General features: G+C 35.4%; 3 protein-coding genes across 3 annotated transcripts; 1 reads left to right on the forward strand and 2 right to left on the reverse strand.

Annotated features, from left to right (window-relative positions):
- Window positions 1-5,323: 5,323 nt before the first annotated feature.
- LOC122578723 (trafficking protein particle complex II-specific subunit 120 homolog) lies at window positions 5,324-16,347 on the reverse strand. The gene is made up of 10 exons (XM_043750744.1): window positions 15,866-16,347; window positions 14,796-15,002; window positions 14,477-14,659; window positions 13,557-13,666; window positions 12,510-12,569; window positions 11,655-11,943; window positions 9,573-9,865; window positions 8,307-9,184; window positions 6,374-7,309; window positions 5,324-5,803 (listed from the first exon to the last, which is right to left on the reverse strand). Exons 1-10 carry the CDS (start codon window positions 16,277-16,279, stop codon window positions 5,583-5,585), a joined length of 3,591 nt encoding a protein of 1,196 aa, XP_043606679.1. The 5' UTR covers window positions 16,280-16,347; the 3' UTR covers window positions 5,324-5,582.
- Window positions 16,348-17,435: 1,088 nt separating this feature from the next.
- On the reverse strand, window positions 17,436-18,497 carry LOC122609708. The gene is made up of 2 exons (XM_043782656.1): window positions 18,168-18,497; window positions 17,436-18,021 (listed from the first exon to the last, which is right to left on the reverse strand). Exons 1-2 carry the CDS (start codon window positions 18,486-18,488, stop codon window positions 17,581-17,583), a joined length of 762 nt encoding a protein of 253 aa, XP_043638591.1. The 5' UTR covers window positions 18,489-18,497; the 3' UTR covers window positions 17,436-17,580.
- A 2,106-nt stretch (window positions 18,498-20,603) lies between these two features.
- Window positions 20,604-21,913, forward strand: LOC122610451 (protein MAIN-LIKE 1-like). The gene is made up of 3 exons (XM_043783442.1): window positions 20,604-20,942; window positions 21,029-21,421; window positions 21,611-21,913. The coding sequence occupies exons 1-3, from the start codon at window positions 20,604-20,606 to the stop codon at window positions 21,911-21,913; spliced, it is 1,035 nt and encodes a 344-aa protein (XP_043639377.1).
- Window positions 21,914-24,911: the final 2,998 nt, after the last annotated feature.

Consider the following 24,911-nt stretch of genomic DNA (forward strand, 5'->3'; position numbering starts at 1 on the left):
TATACTGCATAAATGGCTATCAATTATTGTGAATTCATCACTTCTTGTTACTAAACTAGATTAAACTCGTACGTTATACGGTAAAAAAAATATATAATTATGACAATTATTAGCTAAAAGAAAATATTAAGAATATATCTCCATAAAAAAAACCTCTATGCAACTTTCACATAAAAAAATCATACCAAGAATGTTAAATTATTTTAACTTCATTAGTTATTAATTTAAAAAACACTTAAACAAAAATAAAATAGGATTACTTAAATAAGAATGTAGAGTTGCATTGAGATGAGTTTATATTTTTGTAATTATAAAAACATGTACATACCTTTTTTTCTCAACAAATTATTAATTTATTTAAATTTACCAAATAAGAATGCAATGTAAGATTAAGTGAGACATTTATATAAAAAATATTTATCTAAAGTTGACAAATAAGCAAAAATCCTATTTGTAAAGTACATAAAAGTGCCACATAGGATCTTTTATTATATCCTCTTATAGTTATACAGAGAAAAGAAGAAACCAATTTTGGGTCCGGTATATATATGTTTAGACATAAATCGAGATCTATGCCATTTTTGCATTCCTTAATTAAATTTGAAAAAACCCTACCCTATTAATAAATATCATGTTTAGATTAGAAGGCTGCTAAGAGTCATCACATGATTAGTGGTAAACTCGTTGTTCCCTTGATCACGAGTCCACATTATTGTGTTTTATTGATGGTCGACTAGTGACCAGGAGTTCATGATGGTAATAACGAGCAAGTAAGCCATGTGGTATGTTTAAATTTTAATTTTATTATTCACGGTATGATATTATATAAACGATGAGTCTCAAAGTCTCAACCTAATGATTGATTAATGATGCATTTAAGGTATTATATAGGATTAGCGGTTGAAAAGTGTTAGTGAATTTTATTTTCTAGAAAAATCCTAATTACAACCCTAAGAATTATATTTTTTATATATCAAAAACTCATTCTAAAAAGTACAACTATTTTAATCATCTTAATTATATGACATAAGGGTGTAGTTAGCAAAATCTTTTAATAGGTTATAATATAAATTCCATTTAATATATCGGTATTTCGTACACCTTGCTAGCTTGTCATCAATCATTGCCTTTAGATACCTGTTACTATTACTCTCTCGAATATTTCGTACTAATTAAAGTGAAACTTGTTTTAGTTTTCAACTATCACGGAAATATGTCATCCAAATGGAAATGTTCCAAAGTTGCGACAAGTACATATAGCAAATACTTTTAACTATTCTTGCATCTTTTCTTGGGAAAAAAAGATTCATATATATCATAAAATAAGCACACAATTCGGTTAAACTAAACATCGAGCATCCGGGAATGTTAGGTTTCAGAAAGAAGGATTGCGTTGGACTGAAACGAGCTCATGAAACAACTTTTTTTTTTTTTGTGTGGATCATTTGCTCGTAACAAGGATATAGCTTACGTTGTCTTAACCGGATCTACGCTAGAGAGCCCCCACACCTCCAATACCTTATAGGAAAAGAAACCCCCAATTAAATCGCTCGAAGACACGAGATTTAGTTGGGATAAAACTCAGCCCAGGAAGAATCTCATATATGTAATTCATAAATCATAGAATATATCATATATGGGAAAAGTAAATATATGTCCGGCACCTAAATTTAGGCATGAAACCTTTCACATACTAATTTTTTAATATTTGTTGAATTTTAAATAAATAACATGACCCCATGAATTTTATGGATTAAAATAATATATTTGTTGAATATAAGGCTCGTTTAGATAACTAACAACCTTATATTCTCATCTCCATCGTATATTTATAATACAAGTTTTCAATATTAATTAAGACTACAATCTTCTTGCAAGATATGAGCATCTCATCTGCTAAGCATGTTTATAACATGAATGTTTTATGTTATACTAGAACTTTGTGACATTTGCAATTGTGTGTTTGATACTTTAAAATTTGAAAGCATCAAGAGGATAAGGTAGTCCAAAAACTTGAATGACATTTATAGCCCACAACCCTCCTCTTTAATATTTGTTCCATTGTCCACATAAATAGGCTTTTCTTGCAAGGACCACACTAGCACTTAAGATAGCTCATATCCTAGCTTGGACCACAATACCACTTAATAACTTTCTACATTTCCCATCAAAAAGAAAACAAATAAATTGGGATCCACACAATTGATTGAATAAGCCTCAAGGGCAACTTGTAAAAAATCCCAATTAGTGAATCATGGTACAAAAGACCCCACTAGCCATATAAGTGACATGATAGATTAGGAAAAGCCAACAAGTCCAAAAGAACAGGAGGCCAAAGAAAGAACCATGGTCATTGATGAGGTGTGTTGTCTTTTATTAATAAGAGGTCACACCATTGCCTTGGTTACTTGAAGGAATATGATTTTTAATCATGGACAGTAGACACAAATAGTTGAAAACTTGAAATTCAATAGTTTCTTGATTTTATGTTTCTGACACTTGTTACATTCACATATTCATATATGCATACAATAAACACATGGCATAAGTGTGAGTGTGAATGTGTATGTTTCCTTTGGACAAAAGTGGGTCATTTTTTGGTGCAATTTAACCAGATATTTGCATGAACTTGGGCCATAAAAAAAGGCATGAGAATATGGAGTGTTTCTAAAGCATTTTTATGGAACTATTGTGGTTTTGGGAGTGGGACTGATTGGGGTGGAGAATCTTGTTATTGTGTGATAAGTTAAGTTGGAACTAGGATGTATCTTTTTTCGTACATTGATGGTAAATTATTCTTTAAATAATTGAAATCGAAGAATGTAATATAACTCTTTAGAATATACTTCTACCAATATGTTATATCGTTTGAAAATACTATTTTTTAAGATTTTGCTATTCCAGGCCTTATGAATTACACAGACTAATATGTTGTACATAAAAATAACCGTTCCATAAAATGACATTCAACAACCATGTATATAACATATATCTTTGGATTGTTGATCGCAACAGGAAGCATATTTCATTTTGGGAAGACTGCAACGAGAAGCCATTGATGAAGTGATTATAATTTACTTGTTGTTTCCTTGAAACTTGTATGAGGTAACAAAAAAAAACATCTATTACGAAGTGAAAACCGGTGGTTTGGCCTTCGCTGATGGGGTATTTTCTCGTCGTGGTTTCCGTAATTGACAAGAATTTTTTTTCAACTTTTTTGCAACCTTTTCAATTAAAGTTTTGGGACGGGACTAAAATAGATAATGTTGTATTTTTAAAGTGTTGTATTTGATCACTAGCATATTGCTAGTCGACTTCCATACTTAGTAATAATAATATTTCTTACCCTTCAAAAAAAATTAACATTTTTCGACGTCTTATTCATTGCCTAAAGCTACAAATAACAAATTCTTTACTAATCTAAACAAATTTACTGCTTAGAAGCTAGTAATCATTGCTTATAAAATTGTTTGGTCCTTTAGTAGTATTTGATTTTGAGGTTCAGTCTTATTATCAAAAGTCCATGCCTTTAAACTTATAAAACCCCTTATTCGACAACTAAAGAGAAAATATATATGCATGTAAAAGCTCCACGTTGCAAATGCCTTTTTTTTCTAATAAAGAGATAAGATGATTAATTCAATTGGTTAACAATTTTACATCACACTTGGGTCTTGACTTTGGCCTTTCTCATGCAATATATATTCTTGACTTTTTGGAAGAAAATAAACACGTACATAAAAAGAGTCACACGTTCAACATCACATGAGTTTAACGTTATTAAAGATTGTATATTTGTATTACATAAAACACAAAGAAAACTTTTTACTGTAGAAGACTAGATTTTAGATGTGACTTTCAGCATCTCACATGTATTTTTGTTGATTATACTATAAAATCAATTCATAGATTAAAATTACAGGACACATCATGTCCTTTTTTTAATACTATATTCTCAATTTAGTTTATCATCTTATTTATAAGTTTGTCGGGATTAGCCCAACCAGATATTTAATATCTCTTATGTCTTTTAAAAAAATGTTGGTTACGGGTTTAAAACCTTTGAAATGCATATTGAGAAGTCTCTGCCAATGAAGTGGAACATGGGGGTTTTCTCTATCATTTAGCTGATTTCCTTCAGAACGATGGTGGGACTTTCACCGCCAGTTATGCCATCGGATTGACTGTGATGATGACGTGGTCGATCTCTACCGCACGATGAAAAGACAATGTCGCTGAATCCAATCACCACTGTTGTTAAAAAAACTTATTTATAAGTTTGATAATAACTTATAGTATCTAAGCTCGGTTTTTATTATTTTCATATTTGAACTTAACCTTCTCAATTTTTTTCATTTCATATAGAAAGTGTATCTTTGATTTTCATATATAAAGTGTATCTTTTTTTCTATTAACTGTCTTACGGATCATATGTATCGAAATGATAGGATGGAGTCACAGATGACTTATTTGATATCATCTATCGTTGACTTTAAAATTCATTTCTAGTTTCATTTTTGTAACGCCATTATGTAAAGAGTAAATCACACGAATTGTTCAAATCAGCTTGCATGCTTCGACTTTTAAAATCGAATATTACATGGATGATCTTTAAAAATAGTTGCACAAATGATCCTTATACCTCATCCACTCATAACTGTCTCTTTAAACCTCATCTCAACAATCTCTACCACCCGTACCACCACCACCACGGCACCACCATCACTAGCCAATCATCTCTACCTTTCCTCAAACCTCCGTCAATAGCCACAGCAGGTCGACAGCCATTACCATCAACCAACAACATAAAACCTTTTGAAAAGCCTAAAGTTATGACATTTTTAAGTGGTTGAATACTTGAATCTAGTTTACAAAATACAAATAACTTCACCTGAAAAATGATTCAAGTAAAAATATGTTGAGGATTGAGATGAATACGATTTTCATATGGAAATTTTGGTTAGGTTTGAGATTTTGTATTTGAATGTTGATTCATATGAATTTGCATTTGATTTTGAGAGGAGCTCGCTTTTTAAAAAATATATGTGTATTTAGAAAACAAATCAATTATTAGAACTAACAGGTGTCTAAAGATAACGAAATACATGTAACAAAATATAGGACTTCGCTATTGACAATCTTTAAACTGTGAGATTGGAAGAAAAGAAAACATGTAGTCATTCGAATAGTACATCAGAGGGAATTTGTGGATATGGTGAAGGGATATGACACTGATAACTTTCCTTGTCAATATCAGAAGGATTTACACTAATACTTGTATGAAATATAATTAAGAACATTATTTCAGAATTTGAGAGAGGAAAAAGTGGAAACAAATGTTTAAAACTTTTCAAAATGAAAACCTGTTCTAAACACACGAGATGTTTACCGATAAATCTATAATAGTAAGAAACACACAATGACCCGGAGCTTTAAAATATTACAACATAGTACAAACAAATGCACACACTTGGTTGATACACACACATACATATATGTATGCACGTATGGGTGTATATAAAAAGATAAAAAAGATGGCTGTTTGTATGCAAGATGAATGTTAATAGGTGAAACAAAAATACTTAGAGAGTACCATTTACGCGAACATGATAAGGTGGGCCTCGACAAAAGATTGGCTCATCAGGTGATGAAGATTGGGCACGAGCCCTTAAAATTTCATTAGGATCATCTATTACTGCAGCAGCCAATAGCGTGTATTCACCCGGAACAAGAAAATAGAGACAGAATGAATGTTTAATCTCTGCAAGTGGAGGAACGTCCACCTTCATCCCACTTAAGGCACCTAAAATATAGATAATAGATAAAAAAAAACTCACGTTTAGATGAACACCATCAGGGTTAATTGCGTTAACAACATATGTGAGGGACCAAGAGTTAGTAACGAAAAATCAGACGATTCAAACAACAAAAATGTGGTTTGGTTCAGATTTGTTGAAAGTTGTCATACCACATGCTCAGTACACAAAAGTTCATGCTAAAATGAATGCAAACATATGGAGTATAGGTGGTAATTTCGACCCATTAACATTGAAAATCAGTTGATTTTTGAATATGTTTTATCTTTAACAAATTGAAGTGATAAAAAAAAAACAGCTAAAAAGGAATCTGAGCAGTTGGATAAAGAGTTGAATGCTTCATATGCAAATGTGATGGAAGATTATTCTTTGCAAAGTGTCTTACATTTTTAATATGCTGCATTTTCTTCAAAATATATCATAATTATTTTTAATCTGTTCCATTTTCTCAAGAAAGATGGTTTGTTTGCAGCAATGATGGGATTGATGGCTTAGTCAACAACTCCATGTATATGTATAGAGAAGCGCATACAAACACACATGATAAACAGTCTTACCAGACCATAGTACAGCAGAATTCCTTCCTTCGATGCAGTTTTCACCAGCCACATCCCTGCAAGTGACACTAAGACACAAACTGATAGAATCAGTCGTGTTATTCCGAACCAAAACCTCCATGGGTGTCATTTCATGTGCTAACACGGGCCCCTTTGGCGAAGAATTCACTTCAATAACCGACCCATTCAATAAATCTTTTTTCTCAACTTCTCCTGCATGACTTTTAACAAGCCTGAAACTGAAAGTCAAAGGGTCTGGCAATAGGACGTCCATTACAGATGTCTGAAGGGCAGCTTGTGTGGCATCCTTGATATGCAATTCGCCTGAGCTATTCCGCCCTGATACCCACCTAACCTTAATCTTTGAAATCAGATTCTTTATTGAGGCGTTGAGCTCAGCTTTCTTGTTCTTTTCTGAGAGATTCACACTTTTACCGCCATTCCCGTTTGACCGTGAATTTGTCACAAGAAAAGATCCGTCAAGAACAGGTAACTTAAAATGCTCCAGCGGGATTAAAACTCGTGCAGTGTAATCTCTGTCTATTCTTGTTTTTGGGTAATCGAACTCAGAAGAATCGTTATTTTCCTCATTATTGGCACTCTCTAGCTGTACAGAGACACCGACTTCAAAAACAACATCGGTTGGATTATATAACTCAAGTTCAAGAAATCTAAGGCCCCAACTTCCTCTGTAGGGATCAATTTTTACCAACCTATCTGTGTGTTTCGAGGTATCAGCCCCATTATCAGTATATTTATTATCTAAAGAACTATGAGATATTTCTCCCACATGAGCAGGAATTTCTGTAGACAGTAACCGAGCTTTCACAAAAGATAACCCCTGCAGAACACATACGTTTAAAGGAGTTACCAAGCGGCGACCAGGTGGCATGATACTAACACTTTCTGGTGGACCTTCATGGTTCTCTACAGGACCTGAGACATGAAACAAGTAGCAAGGGTAAATGGATAACAGTATAGGCATCTATTTGCAGAAAAACTGAGCTCATGAAACTCTACTGAACCACAATATCCAATTCAGATGTTATACTATCCTCTAGTTAGCTAAATGCAGGGTTATTATGAACATGTCTAGAACTACAAGTACCATAAAAGGGTATCTCACAATGGAATTTAACAAGATATGACAATAGGTTGATCAAAACAAGTGATTTCTTGTACGTGTCAGATAGGTTGGTGCTATACACTTTTTGTCCAAACTTCTGAACTATTTATAAATAATAAGTGTATCAAATATGATTATGGCAACTGCATAAGTTCAATGATTATTCAAAAATTTGAATAACATCATTACGGGGTCTATGCCCTAGATATACATCTGGGCACCTTTAGGCCCAGTTTAACCTCTTAATTACCCTTTAGAAATTATACATAACTCGAATCCACCCATTCATATGTAGATGGGTTCAACTAGTTACCTATTAACAACTTATTACATAAATGTATGATACTTGTGACCAGGCCACATAAAAGTCTTGTAGGTTTAAATGGGAAAAAAAAAACCTGAAATCTGGAACCTCAAGAATGACAACATAATGACCAACATAACTTTTTTTATTAGGAATGGCTATCCAAATAAATAACTACTTGACTCTCATAAAACAGGTAATATAACACACGAGGTTCAGATTCTAAATGAAGAATTCAAATAAAAGACAATTACACCTTGCAATGATTGTTAGCCACCAATACCTTCAATAAGGTTGCTACGCCATAGTAAATATCGAAGACAATAAATAGTATACATACTAGATAAGTAAGACCAATCTAGATGAACCAGGGATGAAACAAAACTCAATCACTTCAATCCTTACTTAGTAATGTGGATCGAAAGCCTTCATATTTTTTGCAAAATGGTTAGGAATGCTGCATTGTATGAAAAAACAGTGTACTATTGAGAAAAAACAGTTACCTGCATAATGGATCAATAACATTGGGCTGTTTGCATCCTTTAGCGGCCTTGTTGCATTTCCAGACGCGCTCTTGCTAGCAATGGTATCAAGATCCAACAAACCAAGTTGCCATGCTTTCAAGGTAACCGGTAAAGTCACTTCAGCCCCAGGCTTTAATGGAAGGGCAGACTTCAATGCATCATACCCAATAGATATAACAGAATCTTGATTCTTCCCAGATAAAGAAATATGTGCCTGCTCAACTGGAACTGTGCCAGCATTGGCAACTCTAATCCAAAGCTCACGAATCTCACCTTCATATAATATAACAGAACCATCGCCACCAACAATATGTGAGACCAACAACGGCAATGCGGGTACAACTGCAATACTTGGAACAACTGTTGTTTTCAATTTTCCGGATCCACAACACCGAAAAGGATCAGAAATAACAAGCCCTTGTGCAGCTCCAAGAAGCAAATTGTCAACATCTTTAAAGAAATGCTCCGTAATTACACCAAAACAATGAACCAGGCATCCCGGGATATTCACTGGACCCACTTTAGTTGGAATTCCTGATAAACTTATAACTTTAGATGAATTAGGAGGAAGAGTAACAGTGATTGGGAATGCATCAAAATTTCCAGAATGTACAGACAGATATATGCTATTGACTAGTAAGTCGAAGCCACATGGGTTTGCTAATTCCACTAACACCTGAATGGGTTCTCCAACAACCCAAACGAGTTCTTGTTTACTTGTGTTGGTTGAATCTCCTTTGCTGAATGGTGTATAAATAAAAGGACCTGAAGGAGTGGATCCTGTCCACCAGTCCGCTCTTCCAGAATCCCGTGTTATAATGTCCATTTGTGACGGATGCAGGGGAAACGAATGTAGCCTGGTGAAAGAAATGATTTTAGTCATGGTATTCACATTAGAAGACAGGCAGAAACATATAATGCAACCTGATTATTGTTTTTAGAATGATAAAATGGACAAGCTTTGTCATGTCAAAGTGGGAAATAACCATCAAGAGGTTACAGAACAGCAAAGAATAGTAATGAGTTCTAACTGTGTTTTATGTAAAACATAGAGAAATTTAACCTGACGGTTATCTTTTATTGCATGTATTGGTTTCCAATGATAATCATGGACCAAACAAATTTCTAAAAAAAGGCTTTACTAATATGTTATCCAAATGTATTAACCCTATCTACTACCAGAGCCTACGAACTAAATGATTTGAGTTCCTAACTAGAAGATATTACTCATTAGAAGGCAAGTACCTCACGAAAGGTAAGGCAGGATCAGCACAATGAGTTCCAGAAGGAAGCCTCTCTGCAGAATTGTTGAGTGCACTTGCAAGGCCATTTTGTCCTGAAGGTGTAATTAGAGGATAGTAAGATCTTAATAGACGTGCAGCTGCACTCCACGCAGCAAGAGGATCTCCAGCACGGACAGCTGAGAGAAGTATCTCTTTAAGTACAACCATCTGCAAGGTGCTCCATTGGGACTCAAATAGAGATACTACCAAGTGATGGTGCATTTTCCCACCATCAGTAACAGATGGCCCAATATCCTTGTACAATGTAAAACATGAGTCATATACATGAACAGAAACACAAAAACAAAACATATTCAACTTCTATAGAAGACAGAAAGAAAAAAAAAACCCTCTCTTTCTCATGTATTATGTGCTAACTTAATATACATGTATTATGTGCTATTTGCGACATTTTTCTAGTATAGCATGCATAAAAACATCAATTATATCACGTTATGGGTCATAAGCCAACTGCTCTTGATGTGACTAAGTCAGAACTTGTGGAAGCTGCCAGAAAACTTCCACTGATCTGATCATGACGATGCCTGAATCATTTTATTTAGAAGTGCTGTGTTATTCTATGTAATACATTGGGTTCTAAAGTTTTGATTATGTTCAGGTTTTTTGTTAATCTCGTCAACAGGATGTGGCATAAAAGGGTTCATTGGTCTAGCTTGTTGTCTTGTTTCCCCAAGACTTATCAAGAGGATCTTGTTTGCTTTATGTAACGGACTCCCATACAGAGTGTAATTAACAAGTCTCTTCAAGATCTATAGACTATAGATATGTCAATTGTCCTTGGTGACCAAAAAACAAAGATTAAAAAGCAAAACTTGACTGATCTCCTTCCCTTAAACAGGAGTACACACAAACTAAATCATAACAATGCGTCTAAAAGATATCAAATTTGGTGACCAGAATATGGAATTTTCTATTCGCAAACTTACAACTAGGTTTTATAGCTTCAGCTTGCCACTTTACACGTCTTCTAGCCTTTCCTAGGGCAAAAAATGTTAGTAGGAATAGGAAGTACATCGATGGTGATGCAGAAGAATGTAGTAGTTAGTAAACACCGCCACTCAACTCTTTACTCTGCAATAATCTAACAGCTACTTCCATATGAAGAAAGGATTTCTCTAAGAGGACCAGCATCCCTCCACCACTATTCATAAATATGTAGGTAAAAAGCTCAATGGCTGAATGACATCTTTTCTCTAAATCATGAGGGTTTCGGTCTTGAATAAAGAAAGAGAACACAAAAGCGTATAAGAGATTTTAAAATCAAATGTCCGACACATCACTCAACTAAGGATTGTCCCCACCATCCCTATTTAAGCAGTATGGGGCTACTGCCGCTTGAGATTGAAGCTGGCCTCTTTAGTGTTTGAGAAGTGGTCCTTGTCTCAATAGACACAGTTGCACACTTAAAGTCCCGTATTCAGTTATTCCAATAAAGACAAGATGCAACTGTTCAAAAGATTTTGGCACTTTGGCATATAAATAGGAAAGGTCGGTGGATTATACCAGGTTGAAAGAAGTCCTAGACTCTAAGTATGTTGATATCATACAAATAGCAACAAAGACATGCTAGTCATGCCATTTGTTGGATACCTTATGATGATTAAGTAGAGATTATGCTAAGTTTTAGTTGATTTCCTAAACATACAAGTTCCTTTCTTCTAATTTTTTTGATGTTCTGCTCATTTCCTAATTTTCTTAAAACCAATGTTGGAGAATTCATCCCTGAACATAAACTCATAAAGAGCGGGGAACTAAAGCATATAATATCATTTTGTAGCATGTAAATTTTCAGAAACTTCGTTACTAGCATGAATTATTGAAAAGAGCACTATATTGGGTATGTAATACGAAAAGGGGGTACACAACCCATATGCATAAGCTAGAATAAGGACCTATAAAATCAATCAAAATGCCAGATACCCCAAACCAACCAAGTAACAATACAGTAGGTGGTCATGATATGTATCACATGTTAAGAATGCATTATAAGACAGGAGTTATAGATGTCAGTGTTAAGACTTACATTGGGAACAAGATGTTTGGGAATAGAAGCTTTACTTTGAACACGATAAGCTTTTGTAGTCAGTGCCAACACTTGCATGGCACTGATAGCAGCCAAAGTGTTTTCTTGCTGTAAATATAGCTGAGCCACCTGCCTGGAGAAAAAGGCAGCTTTCCTATGGTAACCAAGAGTTCCATATAAACGGGCTATCTCAACGTACAATATCAGTCTATCACTTGCATCAATCAAAGACTTAGCCCCATCTGCAGCAGCAGTCAAAAGATCCACTACGTCCTTAGCCAGCTCTCGTCTGTTAATTAATGGAATGTCATATGAAACTGCTAACTTTGAACAATGCACACATGAGATCTAAACTTCTTACAAGCTTCTTTAATAATACAATTGAATGCATATTGACTATCAACTTACATATACAGATTACAAAATCCAAGGGGTTAGATAGGCACTGCTGATGCCTCATTGTATTCAGAGAGCAACAAACACAGAACAATTTAGATAGATACACAAACAGGTACACTACTATACTGAATCCTCTATTAGCAGAATTTTGAAAATATGGTATTAGGAGAAACAAAAAAAATAGATTTGAAGAGTAAGGATGTGCCAAAAGAGAAAACTGAAAAAAATACATTGACAGAATGACCAATTTAATAAATTTAAAACCTTATTTCTGTTAAGCTTCAACTTTAGCCTACATCCACAGGTTGTACCTTAAGTACTAACTGATTATACTCTCGGATTAAATTTAGTTTGATTTACCCATAGAATGGATGCTAGACATAGAACATATCACAGGAGTCATGCAACCTACCACAGAATGAAAAAGAAAAAAATAAAGAAGTTTCCCAGGTTTACCGGCATAGAAATCTTGCCAACTTCAAAGTAGCTTCCAGTTCAAAGCTGAGGGGTGAGACCCTGCATAAGTTGATAAAATAGATTTAAATGTATGTGTATTCGTGAAAAACTCAATCGGGAGATAGATCAGTACTTAACTTGCCAACAAATAACTTATTAACTTATTAACATGAAGTTTCTTCAATAACAAAACAAGTGACAATCCATTATCATATTTCTGAACCACTCAACAATGGCCTTCCTGTTATAGCAATCTATAATGTTACCACATATCTAGCCTGCCAATCCCAGAAAAACACACACCCATCTCTTCCCTCCAAGTCCCAACCAGTAACACCAGATGACCACCAGCGTCTTCCTATTAATGATATCAATTCATTTTTCACTAATACATATAGAACTATAGAAGATGGATTTCAAGCAAGCAGTCTACCACATATATTTTAGTTCTTAATAACTACGATGTAGTGGCAACATGACCGGGGGCAATAAGATAGACGCTGGGAAAAACACTTTCAAGAACGATGAACTAACCCATGAGTAACTAAGTTTACAGTTTACCAGTACACCATCGAGGCACCTTTAGCCTAAGTAAAGCTAATACATATTACAGTTATGCGGATATAACCACCATAGACTATTAAATATTTGAAGAACTACTAATTATGTGTCTACAACAAGGTGTAATAGCGCATCTCCATATCATATGGCACTCATGGTGAAATAGCTACCTTGCTACCGTTCGGAATATATGACAGGCACAGTGGAGAATACTCCCTTCGTTTCACAAGCATCACATTTTAACACTAGACAGACATTTTTGTAGTAAGTACTAGAAAGAATTGACTTGTAGCAAATTCAATGAACCAAATTGAACCCACGGTCTCTTAGCAAAGTTTGCTATGGTGACAATAGACCCTTTCAGTTATTACATCAAGTATGTGATATTCTAAAACAGGGAAAAAAATTTACTTGAACGATAGAGGAATGTTTTACAAGTTCATATGTTAAAGATGTTATCCTAGTGAATAATTTGTAAGGATCTACCTCTGAGCATTGTCATGTATAAATGACTTCCTGTAATGCACGATCACACTGTTGTAACGGTACTTGACCTCCTCCTCTATAACCGGATCCTTCTGAACTTCTTTATCCATCTTGTAGCACATAAACAAAACACACACAAAAATTAGATAACATATTGATGATTTGATGGATAGAGATCTAATCAGCAATCAAGCATGCAACAAAATTAAACAAATCGGATCACAGAGCCAATGAAAAGAATAGCTGGAGTTACCAAATTCATTTGAACGTGCCTTATGTGCACAGCCCATCCATACCTTCTAAGAAATTATACTTGCCACATACAGAGTTACAGATACACGTATTTAGAATCTTATATGATAAACTCATGCCTTTCATATATTTCTAATTCATGCTGAACCCCACCAAGTAGTTCATCACACATTTCCGTGATACTAACATCTTCCTTTTAGCCTTTTAGGAATAGTTCCATTTGGAATTTCTATCTAAATTAATAACTATATATTAATTGATGTCGTTTCCTTGCATGGGTTCTTGTCTTAGCTGCATATATGCCATACTTCCTTTGTTCAATACCAATATCAAGTCCATCCACTCATCTATCAAATTCTCCTTAAAGAAGTGACACCTAGGTTGCATTGCCATTAAACTAAGAAGTGACACCTAGGTTCAGATTACAAAGGGAATACAATAACGTTGAGATCACTATTAAACATCATGAGCAAGCATATAAACTCAAACCAGGCACATTAAATATGGATGATAGGCAGGCATGTTCTTATTAGAGAACCTCAAATAAATACGTCATATGGAAATTGTGCTATAGTTATCATGGATATAGAAGAACCAGATACCAAATGTCTACACCTTATCTACGATAGTTTTTGCAACTTTAGTTCATTGGACATTCATATGCTTACCAGCAACGCACAAACACCACCTTCCATTGCACCAGCATACCAGAAGTAATCCCCGGTCAGTCTAGCAAGCTCTAAAGCAGTAGAATAATGAGCATTAGCATCCACAGGTGATCCAGCTAGTAAACAATAATCTCCTATCGTTTTCTGTGCTCGGCCAAGTCTCCTTTTTTTTGCTTTGATAACCTGAAACAGTTGATATAGTTGGTTAAGTTGGCTTTCATAAATCATATACTTAAATTCAATGTTTGGTGGCTCCGAGGAAGTAAGAAAAACAAGAATATAGCAATTATTCAATCATCAGGACACCTAAAACATAAACCTCCTCTGAGCTGAGACTAGCTTGAGAATCTAAAGGTGTCTTCAGAATGGTTCCACCGGATTCCGCTTGAAGAACCCACTTCTCGAATTCCATTAGAAGTGAAGCAGCAATGTCTTGCATCATCGTTTGCAAGTGAATTTCCTGCGTTCGCAGGTCCGCAGGAGGAAACAAAACCACATTATTTCCTTTGTTATCCCCATTCGCAAGCTGTAATATAGAATAACAAGAACACTGGTGAGCCATGATACTGGATTTTAGAAAGTAAAATATAGCAGCCCTTTTTGTGATACTTTACTGATCACAATCAATAAAAACACTACAGACAAAATGAAATGAGAGCATCATTTAGTTAACCCTTAGTGATCAGCACTTTCTTGGCTTATGTTGCAATCTGCAACTTCTATCATTTTCAAACATGTTGAAACTTGAAAGTGATTTCAAATGTTGTTACCACTTTTTAGCATCACCAAAACAAAACGAACACTTGGAAGAAGAAAAAAGATAAACTTTATACACACAGCATGCAGAATATACCTATTGATATTATGTCACCTTAGATGTAGAAGTTTTGGGGCACGTAAGTCAAGAATGATGTGTAAACTATATATTTGTGTGTTCTTTTGAACAGATATAATAATAGACAATGATGCAACTTAACTTATTCAAAAACCTGCGATACCATTGAAACCTACACAAGTTTCCATACTTCGGTGCTCTACTTAAACTTAGAAAACGATTAGACTCATTTCTACAAAAGAGCTTTGCAAGAGATGTCGAATTTTAACTCAGCCGCCCATCAAACACGCCTAAACCACTCCATAAGACATAATACGTATTCTTTCCCTAAAAATCACACTTTTTCAACCACAAAGATCATTCCTTGAATTAGTTAAACTACGAGATCATTTACACACAAAAAAAGCATCAAACTTGTCATTTCTAGTCAAATAATACTATATTATTTAAACTACAATGTATCTAATAATTATAACTATTAACTCGGGGAAAACTAACTACTAACAACAAACATTTTCCGTTATATATATATATATATAACAAAATGTAACAACCTGCGAATCACAAGGCGAAAAAGCGAAACAGCGATGAACAACAGCAGAGGAGTAAGCTTTACAGGAAGCCGAAAACTGACGAGAGACGGAATCGAGATCGGGAGACGAAGGGCAGTGACAGATTCCGATAACGGCGTGGATTTTTCGGTTAGATTGAAAATCTTCCCAGGGACTAAGGGGAGATCCGCCGACAATAAACTTGAAACGTAAGCTGCCGGAATCCCAGGGCTGATGAGAAAAGGGGGATTTTTGATGTTCGGTGTAGAAAGTGGAGATGGAGGAGAGAGGGATTTTGGTGTGGTTGAGTGACAGCATGGCGGCGTATTTCCGGAATAAGTGGAGGTCGATGTTGTCGATTGGGATTACTGCGATCCGGATCTTTGAGCTTGTTTCTATGCTCACGTCTGGCTCCATTTTGTGCGTGTGTGAAGTGATTCAGTGAAGAAGAAGAAGAAGAAGAAAGGGGAATCAGAGAATACGAAATCAAGATCAACAACAACCCCTTTCTTGTGCTATGTATATATGCAGGTAGTGGTGGTTTAAGGAAACTTCAAGTTTGATCCTTTTACTTTGATTTATACGTCACAATTTTCCCTATTGCTCTTACGTGGCAATATTTTTTAATTTTGTAAACTTCTTAGGCCTCGATGGGCATGTCGACAAAGCCGTCAACAGCGGCTTCGTCATAGGGCAAGTCTTCATGTTCCATCGATGCATCGAAGGGGTTGACGAAAGGGGAGCGTATATGGGTCCGGGAATCCGATTAAAACCAAAAAAAAAAAACTTTTTTCAAATACAGTTTTTAAATAAAAAAAGTTGTGGAAATGATGAGGAAGGGGTGAAGAGTAGATAGGGTTGGTAGTGAGTGATTTAGGAGAATAAAAAAATAATGTAGCACAAGAGAAAGGATGGTGTGTTAGGGGCTGAGAGCCTGACCTTACGTGACAACCTCATTCAAGATTTTTGCTTATTTCTTCATTTATAGATACAAATTCTCATTTTAAATTATTATATGTATACTTATTCAATTTAAAATTAGTTGGCATTTTTATTTGGCAAATTAGTGCTAATACTAATACTAATTAATAATTCAATTACCGTATATGATATTAATATAATATAAATTTTAAACTTTTAGAACATACCGTATATGACAAGGTATGTGATTCTAATTGCGTTTGTATCCCTTGCTCGCCGGCTGGAGTGATGGTTGTATTTATAAAAGACACGGATATCTGCATATTACAACCCACATACCGTATATGACAAGGTCTGTCTCAACAATACGTCATGATGTTTCTCTTCTCAACCGGTATAGACTATAGAACATACCAACTCATTGACAAGCCGACAAATGAAAGGAAGTAAATATGTGATATTCATGTTGAAGTTTAACTGTTTAAGCTGGAAGTAATGTTTAGTTGAGTTGTCTTAAGTGGTTTGTGTCATTTCCTGTTTTCGTGTTCTAAGGCTTAGGCTCTTTTTAAGTAATTTTGTTTCGTTTTAGTTTAGTTTTTTTTATAAATATTATGAAGTGTTTTAAGTTTACGTAACTTCAAACAAATTTTAAAAAATGATAATAAACAAAAACAATTACATGGACAAAGTACCAGATACTACACTAGTTTGTATTGATGATATAGGTTTTTGTATTTTAAATAATAATAAATTAAAATAAAAAAAAAAGGTTGATGAATCTCCGGTAGCAGCAGCTCCTACGGCCCAGCCCTCTCATTCCCCTGTGCATCCTCAACAATATCAATGTGGAATGGATCATACTCTGCCGAAGCAGTCGAGACTGCCTGTGACACTGCCTTTGACATCCTCAATAACGATTGTTGTGATACCTGTATCTCATCCAAACGAGCCAACTGGCTCAATACCGATTGACGTGAAACCACTATCCCATCTGAACAAGCCAACTTGCTCAATAGAGATCGATATGAATTTAAATGAGCTGCAACTGTGTGTAGATCAACCTGGCCCGTCACATTGTCTTGAGCTCTTCGAGGAGTGGGATTAGTACCCTTGAAGTCAACTCCAACCATCCTAATAAATTGTCGCTTGGCAGGGCAATCAGACGGGCCCTCCTCATTCTCAGTCTCATTTGGTTGCGAGATCTCATCATCCACAATAACCCTGACAACAGGCATTTCCTGCAAATGTAGATATAGCAATGAAAAGCATCAAGCCGAGCATCAACTTGAAACTATATTTCAGTGGGTACGAGGTAATTAACCATAATCAGAGAGGAAATAGTAAAAATAATAACAGTAAATATACAAGGGGTAATGTGACTCACAGAAGAGCCTAGCTCACGAGGCACGGTAATTGTATCTTCACTTAACCTAAGAAAAGAGAAAGCTTCTTGTGAACCAATTCTGATAAATGCCTTTGTAAGAGGCTTCATGCATGAGGCAACCTCATTCTTAAAAGCTATTGAGCACCTCTTTTCCAATTCTCCATTGAGAAAACGGCCATTTAAGTAACCTTGACACGCCATTAAAATATCACGTGCGCGGCACCGAAAATGCCCAACAAAAAAGGCCTCAAAGTGCTGCATGCAATTAGCATAAATAGTTGGCAAAAAGCATATACATAGTAGACAAGGGAGATCTGTCATTAACTTTTGCTCCGGATTGACTAGGCTGTAAACCGCTCCTTTTTCTTTTTCTCATTTTCTTTTTCTGACTAAACTGGATAGTCTAGCAGACCAGCCAACAGCCGGGTCCAATGACCCTATAGGGTCTGTAAACGGCTAAACGCACAATGCCTAAGGACCAAAATTTCGGTGTTTCGGTCAAGGACTAGTATACGAAATATCGGTAATTCAGTGGAATTTCAATGGTATTTCGATAACTTTAATATCATGTAAAATATTATATATAATTATATATATACCAAAAAAATCACAATTATACACAAATAGCAGTTATCAATATACACTATATAAATCCCTACTTGGGTTTTTCTAATTATGTCCTATGTGACATGGCTTAGGAAGGATTCTTTATATTACACATCCCACCTTACATCAAATTTAATCAAACAGTTAAGGTAAATTGACGGTTCTTCTATGTAGGCCATTCGGTATTGCTTCCCTCCATTTTCATGAATTTGAAAATCGATTTTGAAATTGAATTGTATAACCGTATTGCAGTTTATTCATTACATCCACCTTCTGGTGTCTATAAGTACCAACCCATCTTCACCATAAATCACTCCCGTAAAATCAGTTTTGATTATGGCTTTAAAAAATCCCGTAGTGATACGCGAACTTCACGCAAACCACAACCCGTGTTCGATAACTATCACGATTATGAGGCGGTTGAAACAGCCTATGTATGGCAATGTTAACAACATCGGTAGCATCGAGATGATCTTAATGGACGTGGTGGTTAGTTTTTGAATGATTTTAATTATATTATATGTATATATGGTTTATTCATGAACATGTAAAACGTGCAACTACCTATCTTTGTTTCAACTTTATACTTTTGTTGTAAAATCTATAGTTGGTCGCTTTTGAATGTATAGTATGAAATTAAAGTCCGATGAAAAAAGTCACAAAGTTTGACAATCCAATCGAACTTATTTAAAATAATTATTTGATATTTCCAGTAATCATGTTTGTTTGTGTAGGATGTAGTTTAAGTTTGAGTCTAACTAAACATATGCTATCTTAATGGTCTTGGTTTGTATGTTATGTAGTTTACGTTTCAGTCTAAGAAAACATATATATGATATATTTTGTGGCTTAATGTTAGGTTAACCACATGGTTTTGTGGAAAATTATGATGATCTATGTAGATTCAATGATGTGTGAATTTGAAGATTAAAGTAATGCCATTACTTATTCTAATAAAAGAATAGGCTGTGAATAGTGATTTTTGTATTTTTGTGCCAACAAACATTGCATAAGTTATATATTTAATGAACAGATATTCAAAATAAAATTGAAGATAGATTGAGTGGTAAGCTTCCTTCCCTGCTTACAAAAGGTTGTAGGTTTGAATTTTAGTAGCACCTACACTTTTTATTTTTTCTTCTTATTTTCTGAAATTACATAAAGCCCCCTCATTTTTTGGGGAATGTTTACCAGCCCTCTTATACTTTTTTATTCATTTTAGACCCTTAAAGTTTATATCTCATGGAATGACATGTATTTTGTAACTTTTTTACTATAAGTTTTATAATTCATAAAAATGACACATGAGTTGTAACTTATTTTTTTTCTTCACATTTATTTTATACATTTAGTCTTAACTTTTGTTTAATTTTTTGCTTTTTTGGCTTGTATTTTACAATTTTCTTTATACTTTGTAACATTATCTTTTTTGTAGCAGGGTAAACCGACTTTTCAAAAGCCGGGTTTAAAAAAGTTACCTCGAAACCGGCTTCAAAAAAGTGACTTTGAAACCGGCTTTTCAAAAGCCGGGTTCAGAGTTTTGTCAGATGAACAGTACGAGCAACAGACAAGCAGCAATTCTGACGTGATGTGACCAGGCGTGGTCCAGGAGGCGATGTGACTAGACTTCGAACAAGGCTTTTCAAAAGCCGGTTTCGAATAAAGACAAAAAAAAAACGCATGCATTTTTGACCCATCGAGCTACTATAGTATTATATATACACACACATGATTCACATAGCAAAGCACGCAAATATAATTTTCATAAGCAAAACAGCAGAATTCAAAACAATTTTATCATGAACAAAAGCAGTATTTACATAATAAAAAATGGCATCCGTTAACGTCAACTGTGTTCCTAGAAACCCAGACTTGTTTTGGTTACAAGCTCTAGATGAGCATCGCTCATACAACGTCTCCCACAACCGTAATGTGACATTGCCACGTTGCAGAAAAGGTGATGGCGGGCTGGCTGAAGTGATGCAGGCAGGTGTGCCCGAGGCAGTTCTTGTCCATGTCAAGAGTGCTGGGTTTTTCCAACTCTTCCTGGCGGGTATTTGCCAACTTGATCATTCTTTGATCAACGCGTTGGTGGAGAGGTGGCGTCCGGAAACCAACACGTTTCACCTTCCTGTTGGTGAAGCCACTGTCACCTTGCAAGATGTGCAGGTGATGTGGGGTTTACCCATACCGCGGTGACTGGTGTATGGGTTACAGAAACCCAAGATGAAAATTATTGGAACAATCTGTGTCAGAAATATCTAGGTTTTATTCCTTTAGAAGATCGTGATAGCGTGAGCAAGGGGCGGATCAATTTTAACACCTTGGCTTTGTCCATTAATTTTAGCAATTTGGACGAGGAAAATGAGCAAAAGTGCATATGCATGGCTAGAAGGATTATTCTAGCTCTGATTGGTTCGGAGCTTTTTCTTGACGCTAACACAAAAGATGATAGTTTGAACTTATTGAGGAACTTGGTCGACCTGAGCAAAGAAGGTCGAAGGAGTTGGGGTTCAGCAACCCTTTGTTGTTTGTATAGAAACCTGTCTAAGGCGACCAAGCCTGATAGAATGGGCATTTATGGGCCTTTGTTGCTGCAGTATTGGGCCCCAACAAGTCACACCATTCAAAGAGGAAATAAACAGTCCGTATGCTTACCAGACTGTTTTAGCAAACAAGTGGTTAGGAGAATACTCAAATTTTCATACACCGGCACACTGTTTAAGTTCGTACCGATCTTTTTTTAATGCGCTCAGCAATGACCAGGTAATAATTAATATACTTTGAAAGTTATAAAAATTAGTATATTATCTTTTAATGTTGTTTTATTAATGCAGTTCAAATGGACTTCGTATAAGGATTTCATGAACCTGCTCTCCCCGAGTTGTAAGACTGGTCGAACCATATGGAAATATATGGGTCCCTTGGTCTTTTGGGATGAGGTGGAGGTTCATCTAGGAAATAGAGTTGCTAGACAGTTTGGGTTGATCCAAACTGTTCCAGAAGATTTTGGTTTTTGGAACCAACTGTTCATAAGTCCCTTATCAAATTGCGAAAGGGGAGACGTAGTGTTGTCGATTGGGGTGAAAAAAACGCTGACTATATTGAACAGTGGAACAACTGTAACACCCGTCGTTTAAAAATAAGGATTTCCAAAAAAATTTGCCTAACGGCGTTAAAAGAAGCGGAATTAAACTTTAAAAGTCCAAACCAGCAAAATCTGTTTGGTTTAATCATTAAATGGTGTTACGAGCCATATCATCAAAATAAGTCTAAATGGAAATCCATCGGTTGCCCAACATTTGACAACCGAACACATTATCAATACAAGTCATTATTATCTAAACATAAAGCAAATGTCTAAAGCGAGCAGCCACTATGGGTAAACTATAGCCAGCTTCAAAATCATCTACCTATGCCTCACATCTTCTCACATCTACTCGCTCACTATTGTTGGACCTGAGGGCACAACACATTTTAAAAGAGCAAGTGTTAGCTAACAAATTAGCTAAGTAAGATAACACATAATTTATAAAACGTTTGTCCATTTAAAACATTATATAAAAGTCATATTAAGTCGTTAAGACACATATCATCGAACATTTCATCTCATATACATATCATAGCATCAACATCATTCATATTAGGATGGGTCATTCTAATGTGCCTAGTCATCTTTTGCATCATCACATCTGAACATCTTTATAATTGTGACATAAGTCACGCATCTCGTATAACATATACATCATTATAAGTGAGACATAAGTCACACCCGACTAGATGAACAACCTTACGGTTGTACATCAATGTCGTTAAGGAATGGCAAGCCAATTCCAGGAGTAATCCGTATGTTTAAGGATAATGGGGCTGGTAAGACCTCCCGTATTACTCTTCACGTTGTACCTCGTTGCAAGGAGCCACCCGAGCAACCACATCAACGCACTTAACCGGGCTAGGGCAAGTACGGGTTAAGCTTAACACTTTCACATCAAATTTACGAGCTCGATTTCATATCACATATAGTTTAGGTGTTTACACAACCTAAACAATCATCACATATACATCTTTTACGTTTGGGCCCTTAAACATGCACGTGTCATGACAACTTAATAAGTCTAGTGAGCTAGATGAACAAGCCATGTAACCATGCACATTTCGCATATCATCATCATACATCACATTTCATAGCATTACATTTCATATCATCACATCTCATATCATTGCATAATATTTCATAGCATATCATTACATATCGTATCATTGCATAACATTTCATAGCATATCATTTCATATCATCACATCTCATATCATTGCATAACATTTCAGAGCATATCATTACATATCGTATCATTGCATAACATTTCATAGCATATCATTACATATCATATCATTGCATAACATATCGTTACATTTCATATCATAGGGCCTGCATTTCAGGCCTCAATAGTCATGTACATAGCCCATATCACCTCCCGTATAACCCCGAATACTCATAAGCAAACAAGTTATTTTTAGGGAAGTTATTATACGAAAACCATGTTTATGTTGAACCTTCAGCGTGTGAAAGTAGTATATCTTACCTCGTAGAAGCGTACAACAAATGATAACGTAAGTTACCGAGCTTTGCAAGTATTCTCGACTACCTATAATCAACGTAGGACCGATTTATGAGTATAACGAAACTAAACTGACCTACAGTCTAAATACGTGTCACATACTCTATAATTACCATCACTCCAGATACTAGTCCCTTTTTTACTATTACCCCTGGTGAGTTGTCTCTTTTTGTCTACTTCGAGACTATTATCCCAGGTAGTTAGTCTCTTTTTGTCTATTCTCAACTTTTGTCTATTTCTAGACTATTACCCCAGGTAGTTAGTCTATTTTTGTCTATTCTCAACTTTTGACTATTTCTAGACTATTACCCCAGGTAGTTAGTCTCTTTCTGTCATTTTTTCCCAAAAACGGGTTTTACACCAAAAGAAGACTCTTTTAAGGCCTAATGATGCAATGAAATCATTGATTAACTCCTACTTGATTTACATCACAATAACAAATGTTTTAGGTTACCGAATCGGTAAAACGGATGATTTTCAATAGATTAACACACCCTATGGTCCAGATCTGATATGACACCCATAATGACTCCATTATATCATAAAATATCAGTAACAACAATATTATACCTTCCGGAATCTCCAACACACCAATAGATTGCAATAACGGTTACCGGGTAACCCGAAATCAACGATTCTAGCAACGAAAAGCATATAATCAATCAAGACCAGGTATGAACAAATAGAATAGATGGAAATGATCAAAAATCAGTAATGATTGCAATCTATACCTTGAAGATGATACCGGATCGATATACAAGTGATTAATTGCTCCTAGTGGACCCGAAATCGATAGAAAATCGAATAGAGGATTGATATAGGCTAAGGGGTAGTTTAGGGTTCAAAGAGAGGATTAATTTTCTGCAATTAGGGTCAAATGAACTAATACAAAACCTTTAATCCCGTTTTTAGGTTTCCACCTATGTCGAAACTAGTCCCTGAACTTCCATAGAGCTCATATTTAGCTCAAAACTCCTATTGTGAATACTTACAACACCTTAAACACTTTAAGCACCTCTAAAGGCATTAAAATATACCTTTAAACACATTAACACATGAATCATTAAGGCTTTAAAACCTTACACACATAGCACATTAATGATACGTGAGCATTAAATCTCCTAAAGACTTAACGGTCACGTTGTGTTGACTTAACGACTCAAGTCAATCGTTAATTAAAAAGTTCAGGATGTTACAACAACAGGCAGCAGCGGATCCACCAGGGAGTCCCGGGGATCACCATTGCAGATGGCTACATGCAGTGGTATCTAGAGCGTACCGTCTTAACAGTCAGTAAACCCGGTCAGGAACAGCATCCAGGACAATACCCTCCCTGGGGGTTACCCAACAATTTTATGTAAGTATATTTTTTGTTCAATAAAAGTTACTATTAATTAATATTAAATTGTTACTAAAGTATAAATGTGCGCAGCAAGAGGGTTTGGTGCAGGTAGACGAGCGAGCTCGTCTACATCAAGAAGCTAATCCGCAGATAAGTCATTTTTTGCGGATTTTAGAACAA

This window comes from Erigeron canadensis, chromosome 8 (assembly GCF_010389155.1).
Source record: "Erigeron canadensis isolate Cc75 chromosome 8, C_canadensis_v1, whole genome shotgun sequence".
Taxonomy (NCBI): Eukaryota; Viridiplantae; Streptophyta; class Magnoliopsida; order Asterales; family Asteraceae; genus Erigeron; species Erigeron canadensis.

Coding starts and splice junctions, on each gene's coding strand:
- LOC122578723 (XM_043750744.1), bottom strand. CDS start 16,279: ATGGAGCCAGACGTGAGCATAGAAACAAGCTCAAAGATCCGGATCGCA. Junction 12,570..13,556: donor ATACATGACAATGCTCAGAG/GTAGATCCTTAC, acceptor CAACTTATGCAG/GGTCTCACCCCTCAGCTTTG. Junction 11,944..12,509: donor TTGGCAAGATTTCTATGCCG/GTAAACCTGGGA, acceptor ATTAATTAACAG/ACGAGAGCTGGCTAAGGACG.
- LOC122609708 (XM_043782656.1), bottom strand. CDS start 18,488: ATGACAGATCTCCCTTGTCTACTATGTATATGCTTTTTGCCAACTATT. Junction 18,022..18,167: donor CTCGTGAGCTAGGCTCTTCT/GTGAGTCACATT, acceptor CTACATTTGCAG/GAAATGCCTGTTGTCAGGGT.
- LOC122610451 (XM_043783442.1), top strand. CDS start 20,604: ATGGCATCCGTTAACGTCAACTGTGTTCCTAGAAACCCAGACTTGTTT. Junction 20,943..21,028: donor TCACCTTGCAAGATGTGCAG/GTGATGTGGGGT, acceptor AATCTGTGTCAG/AAATATCTAGGTTTTATTCC. Junction 21,422..21,610: donor AAAGAGGAAATAAACAGTCC/GTATGCTTACCA, acceptor TTATTAATGCAG/TTCAAATGGACTTCGTATAA.